General features: G+C 40.4%; 1 protein-coding gene across 4 annotated transcripts in view; it reads right to left on the bottom strand.

Moving 5' to 3' along the window:
- The window catches only part of RASAL2 (RAS protein activator like 2), a 393,297-nt gene extending 382,976 nt beyond the window's left edge, over positions 1-10,321 (bottom strand). For all 4 annotated transcript variants that reach the window (XM_033200815.1, XM_033200816.1, XM_033200817.1 and 1 more), the window contains exon 1: positions 9,263-10,321. In XM_033200815.1, coding sequence (XP_033056706.1) covers positions 9,263-9,464 — 202 coding nt within the window. In that variant the 5' untranslated portion in view covers positions 9,465-10,321. The remainder of the gene's footprint in view (positions 1-9,262) is intronic.
- Positions 10,322-13,090: the final 2,769 nt, after the last annotated feature.

The raw sequence follows: 13,090 nt of genomic DNA, 5'->3' as shown, positions 1-13,090 counted from the left end.
GCTTTCCTATTCTGAGATTATAAAATAAAGGTCCAGAGAACTCCCAGGAAAGGCCATTCTAACTATGACATAAAACCAAAAAGCCATAAAAGAAAAACCTGATACATTCAGTTGTATAAGAATGATTTCTTCATAAGGGTGGGGGGAATACCATAAGAAAAATGAAAATACTGACAACTGTTGCAGATAAAAGGTTCTTTACTTAAATACTAAGAGTACCTTAGTATGCTTTGCTTAATATACTAATAGTTCCTACAAATCACTAAGAAAAAGATCCAAGAACCCAATAAAAATGGGCAAAAGATGTACAGTTCACAGAAAAGGTTATATTTAAATGGCTCTTAAAAATGAAAAGATGTTCAATCACGCTTAATATAAGAGATATAAAAAAATTAAGATACCATTTTTACCTGTCAGATTGTTTGATTCAAAATTTCGTGATAATTCACTATGTGTGGGGAGACAGGCACTCTCATATGTTGCGGGCAAAGTACAGATAGGTAGGGCAATTTGGCAATATCTTTCAAAATTACAAATACACGTACGTACCTTTGACCTAGCAATTCTATGAATTTTTCTTACCGATATACTCATACACAAGCAAAATGGCTTATACTCAAGATTATTCACGGCAGAATCACGTGTACTAGCAAAACTTGGGGAATAACTAAATGAGTTATGGTTAATTCAGGCATTATGCAGTCATAAAAAGAATGAGTGACCTCTTTATAAAATGAAAGGAAAATATATCTGAGATACATTAATAAATGACGGGCAGAGGAGGAAGGAAGAAGGAATCTCAAAGTGCAGATAAAAATTAATTCTAATGGGTTATCATGTGAAAAAATAGAGAAAAATGCATATATACAGTAAAAACCTGTGATATCACTTCAGATATAAAAAAATTTACTGGCTCCAGACCCCCAGAACTCACGGCCAACTTCATTTGCAGGTTTGTTCTGGTCATTTCACTAACCTTACAGAAATACAATCCTGAATTTTTTGTAAACTAGATTTCTTGGACCCCACTTATGGCAGGATTTTTACATAACTATCTATCTCTATATTTGCTTCTACGCACATGGAATAGGTATGGAAAGATACATAACAATTTCAAGTATCTATTGATTGGGAAGAGGGACAATGCCTGCCAGATGGCAAGTTGTAGAGGCAAGGAGGAAAGGTAAGGGAGATCGCATGGAATATCTTTTTATACTCTGAATTTTGTAACAAAGGAATATATTACCTGTTTTTTTAAATAAATTAATAAAAATATATTTGAAAAAATTTGTTAATGTTTTCAATAACATGAGAAAATACACTTAAGAGAAAAAAGTAGAATGTAAAATATATGCAGTATGATACCAAATATGTATTAATACAAAAAAATCTGTACACAAAAAAGACTGGAATAAAACACAATAAAATATTAAAAGAATAATTATCTCAGCCAGGTATGGTAGCACACTCATGTAGTCCCAGCTATTCGGGAGGCTGAGGTGGAAGGATCCCCTGAGCCCAGGCAATGGTGATTACGTAAGCTAGGACTGTGCCACTGCACTCCAACCCAGGCATGAGCTGTGACTGGCCTACTGCACTACCCTGGGCAACAGAATGAGACCCCGTCTCTAAAACACAATATTAAAAAAAAAAAAAAATAGTTATCTCTAAGAGGTGGAATTATAAATGATTTTAATTTTGGTTTTTCCTAAAATTCTAATTCTTTATGTTAAGCACAAATTATATTCATAATCAGAAAAAGGGTATTAATTTTTAATGACAGGAATCAGAGGTTAGAAATTCAAGTGGAAGGTACAAAGTTATTAGGCATTATTCAGGGTTCTAAGCATCATACATGAAATTCAAATTTTCTTCAGACATCACTTCCAATTACAGCACCAAAAAAAGTATGGATAATGAGCTTAGGAAAAATATGAAAAAAAATCTCATCTGTCCTCTGGTCTATCTCTTAAGGCTTATTATGAAATTATTCTCATCCTCCTACTTTATGGATGTTTTGTCCATTTTTGTTTTCTGTTACCTAGGTAATGGTATTTCCAGCATTTCCCTTAAAAGGCTGTGAAACTAACAATCTGGTATTTCTCACTGTCGAGTTTTCCTGACCTTCAGCTTTGAGAGGCCATCTCCCTAAGGGAAAGCAGTAAGATCTAGAAGCTAAATCAGGAGGCTGAGGAATCTGAAGTTAAGAGTTCCAATCCTGACAAACTGTAGAGTCTGTCTCCAATTTTGGGAATGAGCTAAACTTCCTGAGCCAGTTTCTTTAATGAGAAAACCTAAAGGATTGCTTTGAAAAATATCAAAACCTATTGACTTTAAGGTTTCATTTTAACTTTTCAGATTATTCTACTGAATTTTGTTTTCTTTTCTACGTTGAATATTTTCCCCTCACTAAATTTTTCACTCTCTCAATCAGTATCTATAAGTATTACCAATCCCTTAGACTCAGGGATGGAAATAAGGAGTACTTTTAGAAAGTCTGCTACAAGTGACACAATGTGAACGGAACTTGAGCAATGTTGAAGATAATTTATGGAGGGGTAAAAATAAAATCAGGATCTAAATTGAACCCTTATAAGCAAAGCCAACAAAGACAATTAACTGATGTTACTAACACCCAGTAAGGGAAGGTAAAATTCAGATGTCTCATATCTGAACCCAGCTGTAGAGATTAGGAAACTGGTAACTTCCGTATCATAGTCTAGTAGCAAATGAAATGTTGTTATGCCTTCAAGGGTTCAATTTTTATTTCTTTTGTTTACTATATACTCACTAACACCACTCACTGCACTGGGCCTCAAGACTTCTCTTTTTCCTTCTGTTTGTGTACCACATTACTTCTTGATGGGCTGCGCTCTCACTATAAAATCAACTACACAAAATTTGCAGTTTTCTACATACTAGTCTTAGAAGTACTTGACAGCCTTTGGGAAGAAAGGAGTTTTTACAAACATCAGACAGCAATCATCCCTCTGCCAAGACAGGGTGAAGCAATTTTAGTAGTGCCCTTAGCACACTTCAAACTCCTCCTCCTGGTTAACAAGACCAAACAACTCTCTAGTTAGTTAAAAGTTTTTCCAATAGGGAGGGACAAGGGAGCAGACAGCTGAAGTTTTTCTGAATTAACTGTCATTAGTTGAATGCTTTTTTGTGGTTCACCTACTTAAAAGGTGATCAAATCTCTTTGTGCTACTGAAGAAAGCAACTGCAAAGAACAATTACATAAACCCTCTATTTCAACTTACCTCATCCTTCCTTCTAATGAAACAAAGGATCAGAAACCACTACCTTGCCACCATTTCCTTAGTAATCTTAGTAAAGCCTACTATGTCATGTGAATCTCGTCTTTTTCTTAGCAAACCACAGAAATTTCATTCAATATAGTAGGACACAACTGTACATACCCTTTTTTTTTTTTTTTTTGAGACTGAGTCTCGCTCTGTTGCCCAGGCTGGAGTGCAGTGGCACAATCTCGGCTCACTGCACACTTCACCTCCCAGGTTCATGCCATTCTCCTGCCTCAGCCTCCTGAGTAGCTGGGATTACAGGCACGTGCCACCACATCCTGCTAATTTTTGGGTTTTTTGTTTTTTGTATTTTTAGTAGAGGCAAAGTTTCACCATGTTGGCCAGGCTGGTCTCAAACTCCTGACCTCAGGTGATCCGCCCACCTTGGCCTCCTAAAGTGTTGGAATTATGGGCATGAGCCACTGCGCCCAGCCCATTTTTAAAAATGTGTTCAGTAAATGTTATTACCTGAAAAAGATAAAGGATATCCACACAAACTATTCTCAAAGAGGGGTGTTCTAGAACTTTGTATTATTTATGTCCGAAGATGTGTATGGATCCTCAATTCCATATCTGCAATTCCTAAATCAAAAAAGCTCTGAAAAGCAAAAGATTTTATGAAACTTTTCTGGCAGTAAAGTCTGACCTGCACTGACATAAGGCTATTTATAGTCTTTATACCGCTTGGTATGATTTTTTTTTTTTTTTTTTTTTTTGAGACAGTCGCCCAGGCTGGAGTGCAATGGCGCAATCACAGCTCACTGCAATCTCCGCCTCCTGGGTTCAAGCGATTCTCCTGCCTCAGCCTCCCAAGTAGCTGGGATTACAGGTGCATGCCACCACGCCTGGCTAATTTCTTTGTACCTTAGTAGAAATGGGGTTTCACCATGTTGGCTAGGCTGGTCTTGAACTCCTAATCTCAAGCAATCCACCTGCCTTGGCCTCCCAAAGTGCTGGGATTATAGGCATGAGCCACCACGCCCGGCCTATTCATTTGTTTAACTGCAGAAATGTTAACATAACTGTCTAGTCCAAATGGTTGTGGAAAAGAGACTGTGGATGTATAATTCTATTCCTCAAAAATATTTTTACTGTTTGAAAATCAAATAGCAATAAACCAACATGATAGAGGGTAGAACAATACTAAGATGTTATAAATGAAACTATCACCTACATTAATAGAGCACAGAATTTAAATAAGACATACAAATTTTCTCTCAAAAGAAGAAAAAAGGGAGCTATTTAAAGTCACTTAAACAGTACATACCTAGGCATTCTTAGAAGTTCTTTCTGATTTCAATGAAAAACTGTCTACTCTTAATGTGTTTTAAGGTATTTGGAAATCACTGGAAACTAATAACATCAACAAGCCTATGCCACATCCTAAGTATTGAACTCAAGCTTAAGATTCCAAACATTTCTAAAATATGACTACTCATGTGTAAAGGTTCAATTAACAGTACCTGAAGAAATTAAAACAGTTAAGTACATGAACATGTTTGGGGATGTATTTTATACACATTCACTGATTTTCTTCTAGCAATACTAGTTGCAACATTTTAAATAAATTTAGAGACATACCCTCCAGAAATGTAACTTTTAAAAATCTCATCCTGTGTCTTAATTGGTGAGGCATAAGCAGTATCATATAATACAACCAGATAAGTCTTCTGTCTCATCAGCTCATATTCACTTCATGAATATGAACTTTTATTAATTCTTACCAAATTCCAACTACCACATTTCTGGAATTAAAAGGTACTTAATGAAGTATGACTAATTCCTTTTTTCTTCTGTTTGCTTAAATAGTACTAGCCCTTTGAAATTTTCCAGCAGGTCGCTATGTTATCAATAAACAATGAGCTGTATACACACTTAATGGTAATAATGTTGATGCTATTCATTTTCTTAAAAGAATATTTTACCTAATTCCTTCTGATAATATTAAAATTTAAAAGTACAAGATTTCTTGTTGATCCCTTTCTTGTGCTGATTATATTTCCCCTCTAACTCTCCAAGAGCATATCTGAACACATACTTGCAGACGTGTTACACTGATGAGTGCAGAGCTCCACCGCAGGGAGTCCTAGAGATTGGGATCTTAAATTTCTCCCAGAGTGTCCTACACTCCCCACCCATTCATGGTAAAGTATTTAATTTTAATGTTCTCATTGTTTACCAGAAAGCACAGACAGTGAGGCTGGCTTCGCCACTCCCGTTTCCTTTCGCTATGCTGCTGAGCTTTTTCAGCCAATTGACTTTGCTTTGAGGCTATAAATATCTGAAAAATGTTCTGCATTTGATGCTCTTGGATTCTGTATCCATATTTAGCTGTTTGTGGCATGCCTTTGTTTAAGCTACTCTACCACCCATACAATCAGTCAGGTTGAGATCTGGATGGTCAAAGGACAAACGGATCAACATTCAACAGACATTGACTTACTATGAGCAAGGTACCAATCTGGCAGACAAGTTGACAATGAAGGGGGTGGCAAGATAGGAATACAAAGATAAACAAGACTCCCTGATGTCAAAAATTTTATAGTCTTGACAAGGCATGGGCACAATTTATAATACTGGAATACAACAAATGAAACCGTTTACAACTAAAAGAAAATGAAGATTAGGACAGACAGCATAAATATTTTTCTCTCAGCCACATCTCAGAAATGTGCATTAGTTTGTGTTCTAAATATAGATCCACCTATTATAAAGCTCTGAACATATTCCAGAAAAGCTTTCCAAATCATGGCAATACACAAAACCCTGAGTATATGTATTATGACAATATATACATATGTACACAATATATATGTATTATCAACCAAGGAGCCAAACCTATCAACAACAAACTCAAAATAGTCCCTAGTCTTCAAATTTTGTGAGGCAAACTAATAAAATATTGTTTCTAAAGGTTCCTGTTAAGATGTTCTTTGGGGGGGTTACTTCTGTTGTTATTTGTTCCCATCATGATTTGAAACAGAAGTATATTGCAGGAGATGTAAACTGCACTTAATAAAGCTCCTAATTATTACCCTATCTTTAGAACCCACATGGCTATGTAGGTTAGGTCTCAAAACTGGATGAGCTAGACCTAAGCAACATCCCCATACTCACTTCCTATCTTGTGAAAACATTCCAAATAAATAAACATCTGCCTTCAATATATCTTCTTTGAAAACTCAGTTCACTGACCTTTTGATAAAACTGTTCCCCAGAATTCCCTGACAATCATGATTTAAATACATAAGTTAAGGGCTTGGTTAATGCCTGGCCCCAAGAGCCAGGATAAAGATTATAGGCCAACCTGTAGGTAAAATAATGGGTCAAGCCACAGAATCAAACAACTTTAAAACTAAAAGGGACCACAGATACCAATTACTCCAGATTCCACTTTTATGCTGAAACCTAAAGACTATGAGTTAAAACTACTTGCCCAGAGTTAGACAACCAATCGGTGGCAAAGCCAGAATGAAATCAGGTTCTCCATCCCCAGTTATATACTCTAGGTTTCTAGTTGTATCCTCTAGACTAGGTTCCCAATTTGGAGATTTCCCTAAAACATGTTAGACTACACTCATCAAAGTCTCTTTAAATCGTGAGAACCTAGATGATCCAAGACAATGAAGGTTTTGAACACACACACAAGAAACAAGAAAAACAAAACTAGTGTATTCTCCAAATTGTTTTTCCACATTCTATTATTTTTATTTCAAAGTTTTTACTTCAAAGTTTTCAAACATACCCCCTGTTCATACAATAAGCAACTTAAAACTAGCTAAGGACATAACCAAGAGTCATCCAATAGTTCTGAAATATTTACATCAAACTAAAGACAACAAAGTAGTATCCAGGATGCGCTGCCTCAAAGGAAGGAAAGTAGCAACACTAAACAATAAATAAAAACAACTTCTGTTTAATTGAGAAAACAAAAAAAGTTACAATGCAGTGGAAAGTCTGCATTAGGTCACAGAAATGCAAGGCATGGTATGCATGTGTGTGTGTGATGTGATGTCTGATATGAAGTCTTGAAATCAACTGAACTATGCAGAAAGAAAACTTCTAAGTCGTGGTCACTCTTGAATAACAAACATATATCCTGTTCAGAAGGACGAAAGAAAAAAACATAACGTAAACTTTCTCTCTCTCTCTCTCACACACACACACACACACACACACAATATACAATATATATTTCACAAAACAACCCTAGGAATGGACTACAAAACAACATACGTTTATAGACGTTTATGTCCTTACAAACGAAGAATGATAGTTAACACTAGGTCCAGAGAACCCAGATAGTTTTGGATACTTGAAATACCGAATTATCATATAAACGTATTCTTAGAGTAGCATGGCCCTATTTCTAACATCACACAAAAAAACAGTATGCCAAACAAGTGCGTAAGGAGAGGAAGATGATAGAATGGGAAAACGTTGTAACTACAACATACTGTAATTCATATGCACTTTCAGATTCTCATCAACCTTTGTTATAAATGACCAGCTAAGTGGGATTAGCAGGCAGACCGAAAATCGGGCACCAAAGTTTGTAATATAATTTGCTGAGAACAAACTGGGTGACCTTGCATCGTCTTCCACTCCTTTGCTTTAAGTCTTCCGGTAAGTAGAGTAACATCAAGAAACAGCCAGCAAAATAGAGTGGTACAGAAATAAATCCTTAAGAACTGGTTATAAGAAGAATTGCTCGATTTTTATGATTAAAAGGGCCACTAGCGATGACTTAATCCAATCCGCTCACTTTACAGATGAGGAATCACAAGCCAAAAATGTGACTCGATCTGCCGCAAATCACACAGCCATTTAGTGGTAGAACTGAGGCAAGAACTTAGATCTCTGGACTCCTAGTTCTATGATCTTTCTAACAGTGATGGACATGAAGTCTTGAAATCAACTGAACTATACAGAAAGAAACCTTCTAAGTCTTGGTCACTCTTGAACAGTAAGCATATGCCCTGTTCAGAAAGATGAAAGAAAAAAACATAAAGTACTTGATCACTAAAGGCTTAGATGCACATGACTGCAGGATAACATCTTAACATTGTGTTTGATCCCAGGTGCTTCAAATTTGCCATCTTATACTCAGCCACATTACTAAAGTCTTTTGTAGTCACGTGAGCGAGGCGATAAACATCTTACCGTTTCAATATTTCGGAAAGCCACAGCTCAGTCCTGAATGCCAGGCTATAAATCCTTAAGCTATGAGTTTTCAAAACCAGCATGGTTTTAGTGCTGCCACAAGGCTCACACTAATAGAATCTCATCATTCAGTTTTAATTAAAGAGGTGGTTACCAGGAATGCAGAAAGGGAAAGTTTTAGTGTGTTCATCACTTTTAACCTGCTGAGTGGCAACCCAGTCACTTTACAACGAGATTCAGAAACAATAGTGTAATCTGAAACAATCCACACCCGTTGGAGTAAGTGGTTGCTTTTAGAGAGAGTGAGGTTCAGGCAGAGGTTATAGATTAGTCTACTCCCATCAAATACATAGTTTGGATTTTTTTTCATTCATTAGCTTACCCTCTGCTTTTTCATAATATCTTGGTTTCCAGTCTTGCCTCACTCAACAAGAAAAAGAGACGAAAACCCATTCACTTGGTTTCAAGGAGTTTTCCATCATGCCTTTTTGAAGACTGATTGCCTGGCAGTTCCCCTAGAGTAATCGCCTAAGCATTGCGTCTTGAGATAGCCCAGCTCCCGCATTAAACTTACTGCAGATGTCTGAAGAGGTCCAAAGCCCATACTGAGTCACATCCTTGCCCAAGTGACAGTCTGAAGAAACTTGTCAGAAATGCACCCCCAGAACAAAAGGGATGTGGGAAACTGACCTAGCACGGATGATGACTGGGAATGAGCCTGAGACCTAGGGAATGAATTTCAGCCCAAGCAAAAATAGGAAACACCAGCCTGTAAGACGGCCTATGATCCTTACCGTACACCCGGACCCAGCTCTGTTGCTGGCACACGGACTCCAGAAGGATCCGATCCAACATGCCACCGGCCACGGCTCCACTGACTGGGACAACCGCGTCCAGTTCCTCCGGGGGCAGCGGCGAGTCGGACTCCAACGCCGGGAACATCTCCGGCCAGGACAGCGCCTCCGCGGCTCCTCCGGACGACGGAGAGAGCTCCATGGTGCCCCGGGGCGGGGGGGGGGAACCAGGCGGCGGCTTCGGGGCGGGCGGGCGCGCGGCTCCGCGTCCTGCTTGTGGGAAGGGGAGGAGGAGGAGAGCGCGCCGCGAGGGCAGGGACCCGAGCGGCAGCCAAAGCGGACACCTCTCACCTCCTTCCCGGTCGCCCACTGCCCAAGGCTCGGGCGCTGCAGCCCACCTGCAGCCAGCGGGCGGGACCCAGGCCGGGAGGAGGATCCAGCGTGGCCCCGACCAAGGGTGGATCCGGGCTCAGGTGTGTGTGGGTCCCTCCCGGGAGAGGACGCAGAAGAACCCGGGAGGGGAGGCTCGCCCTCCCACCTCCTCGGAGCCGCCTTCTTCAGCCCCGCTGGCGTCTCTCGCGGTCAGACCAAGCTCTGGCTGGGGATGGAGCGGGGCCGGGCAGGGCTGGGCTTGGGGGCGTCGCCGCCAGGGGCCGCCCCCTCTGACCGGCTCCCGCCGCCGCCGCCTCAGAAGCTCCGAGTGCCAGTTCCCTCAGCCTGAAGAGGGATAGGGGGGCGGTGGCTCCGGGTTCTAGCCCGCCTGTCCTCGGCCTCTACTTCTGGAATGAGCCGGCCCGCCCCCTAACTCTCAGGCCACAGCTCCGGCCGCAGCTCTGGCTCCGGCTCCGCGGTGGATCCCACAAGCCCGGCAGCCGCGGCGGTGGCGGTGGCGGTGGCGGTGGCGGTGGCGGCGGCGGCGGCGGCAGGCGGCATCCCAGGGTGATAGGCTGAAGCAATCGAGCGCCGAGAGCCCGGCCGCGTGTGCACTCGAGTAACGAAGCGGGGGAGGGACTGCGCCAAAGGCAGGAAAAGTCGGACACCGAATTATTCATCCGGCCTGTCCCGCCTACTTTCCAAATACCCTCCCCCGGAGAGCAGGGTATTGAGTGGTCCGGGTCTCTGCAAAGTAAAGACCGTTTGAGAAGGCGGGGAGGTAAAGGGGTGCGGGAAATTTAAACAGAAAAGAAAGGAGCTTCCCTTCCTTCTCACACCTTTCCTATTTATTTGTTTCTTTCTTATTGGACGAAGAGATCGAAGAAGCTGCTTTATCTTACAGTCACCCAAGGGAGAACGCCGCCTTCCTTCCCAGAGTGGAGTGGCAGTGGGTCCGGGATTCTGGGATATGCACAGGGTCTGCACCCTGCGCCCTGTCCGCGCTGAAGCTGGACTTATCATTGGTTTACAACAGCATGGTGAAGAAGTGTGGTGTAGATGGATGGACGGGCCTCGCAGGCACATGAAATGCTCAAAAGCCCAGTATTAACCAAACATGTTTCTCCGTTTTGTCTTTGATCTTTGTGCAATGTGTTGGCTTTTTTCCTTTAATGATGTCACTTGTATTTTATTTTTGGTTTATTTGTAGACTGTCCCCGTCCTTGGCCATGGCTTTACTTTTATGTGCACCCAAGGCGAGATTCACCAGTTTAGGTTTAAGAAATTACCGGCAAGTTAACAGTAATTTCAAACTTGAACAGTAATAACTTAAACCGTGCCTTGCACATAGTAGATCTCCAACGGTGTTTCTTGTATGTGGCTACCTAATGTGGAACAAGATTTTTCGTCATTACATGTTGCTATTTTTAATACTTTTGGGGAGGTTCTTTATTCCCCTCCCCCCCCCACTTTGCACAAAGAGACTGATCTACAAGGGGTCCTGTTAATTTTCTGGTTTTGTGATGTCCTGGCATATTGTTTGGGCTTACTGAGAGTTAACAAGGATGTATTTTGTGAGTTTCTTCGAACTCTTATTTAGAGTAATAGTATTTCAAAGCAAGAAATGTTTTAGAGATAACCTCATTCTGCCTCTTGTTTAACAGGTGAGAAAACTGAGGAAAAACCAGCTTACCTGGCAAATCAACCACAAGTACAGATAGTTCCACAATGACTCAATGGATATTACTTCAACTTTGTTCCCTCAAGAACCTTTTGTGATTAAGCTTGTTGATCTGTGGCTTGATGGTTTACTGGAATGGTCTTTTTTAATATGTAGGACCCTGCTTGCTTGCTTACTAGACTGGCTGCATAGTCAGTCTTCCATGTGTAAACAATAGTGTGTGCTTTAGTGGATAAGAGATGTTGAAGTCAGGAGATTGCCGGGCTCAGCACTGAGCAGACCTAGAGCATTTTTATTTATACTAAATTAATGCCATGGTAACATAAGTTAGAGAGCAAGTGAATATGGCATCAAATGTACAAAGTTGAGTATCTCTTTACTAGTCAATATATAAGGAATTTATTTACCCAAGCAATTATCTTAAAAACAGCATTACAAGTGGTATGCGAAATATTTCCAGAATTTATTTCCACAGTTGCTCTTTCTGTGGCATCATCCATTCCTGAGCTCAAGAAAAGGCCTCTGCCAACCCCCAGTAATCCTGCTTTTTTAACTTTAAGTTCTGGGATACATGTGCAGAACGTGCAGATTTGTTACATAGGTATACATGTGCCATGGTGGTTTGCTGCACCCATCAACCAATCATCTAGGTTTTAAGCCCTGCATTTGTTAGGTATTTGTCCTAATGCTCTTCCTCCCCTTTCCCCATTCCCCAACAGGCCTCAGTATGTGGTATTACCCTTCCTGTGTCCATGTGTTCTCATTGTTCAACTCCCACTTGTGAGTGAGAACATGTAGAGTTTGGTTTTCTGTCATGTTGCTTTGCTGAGAATGATGGCTTCCAGCTTCATCCACGTCCCTGCAAAGGACATGAACTAATTCTTTTTTATGGCTGCATAGTATTCCATGGTGTATGTGTGCCACATTTTCTTTATGCAGTCTATCATCAGTGGGCATTTGGGTTGGTTCCAAGTCTTTGCTATTGTAAATAGCACTGCAATAAACAGACGTTTGCATGTGTCTTTATAGTAGAATGATTTATAATCCTTTGGGTATATACCCAGTAATGGGATTGCTGAGTCAAATGGTATTTCTGGTTCTAGATCCTTGAGGAATTGCCACACTGTCTTCCACAATGGTTGAACTAATTTACACTCCCACCAACAGTGTAAAAGCATTCCTATTTCTCCATAGCCTTGGCAGAATCTGTTGTTTCCTGACTTTTTAATAATCACCATTCTTACTGGCATGAGATGGTATCTCATTGTGGTTTTGATTTGCATTTCTCTAATGACCAATGATGACGAGCTTTTTTTCATGTTTATTGGCTGCATAAATGTCTTCTTTTGAGAAGTGTCTGTTCATATCCTTCACCCACCTTTTGATGGGTTTTTTTTTTCTTGTAAATTTAAGTTCCTTGTAGATTCTGGATATTGGCCCTTTGTCAGATGGGTAGATTGCAAAAACTTTCTCCCATTCTGTAGGTTGCCTGTTCACTCTGATGATAGTTTCTTTTGCTGTGCAGAAGCTCTTTGCTTTAATTAGATCCCATTTGTCAATTTTGGCTTTTGTTGCAATTGCTTTTGGTGTTTTAGTCATGAAGTCTTCGCCTATGCCTATGTCCTGAATGGTATTGCCTAGATTTTCTTCTAGGGTTTTTATGGTTTGGGATTTTACATTTAAGTCTTTAATCCATCATGAATAATCTTACTTTTTAAATCCAAACCCTCCAGATACTGGTCCCTGCTTCACCTCCCTATCCTGACCCCAGACTA

The sequence above is a fragment of the Trachypithecus francoisi genome, unplaced genomic scaffold (genome assembly GCF_009764315.1).
Source record: "Trachypithecus francoisi isolate TF-2019V2 unplaced genomic scaffold, Tfra_2.0 Lachesis_group5, whole genome shotgun sequence".
NCBI classification, from domain to species: domain Eukaryota; kingdom Metazoa; phylum Chordata; class Mammalia; order Primates; family Cercopithecidae; genus Trachypithecus; species Trachypithecus francoisi.
This window is presented reverse-complemented; position numbering and strand designations above follow the sequence as displayed.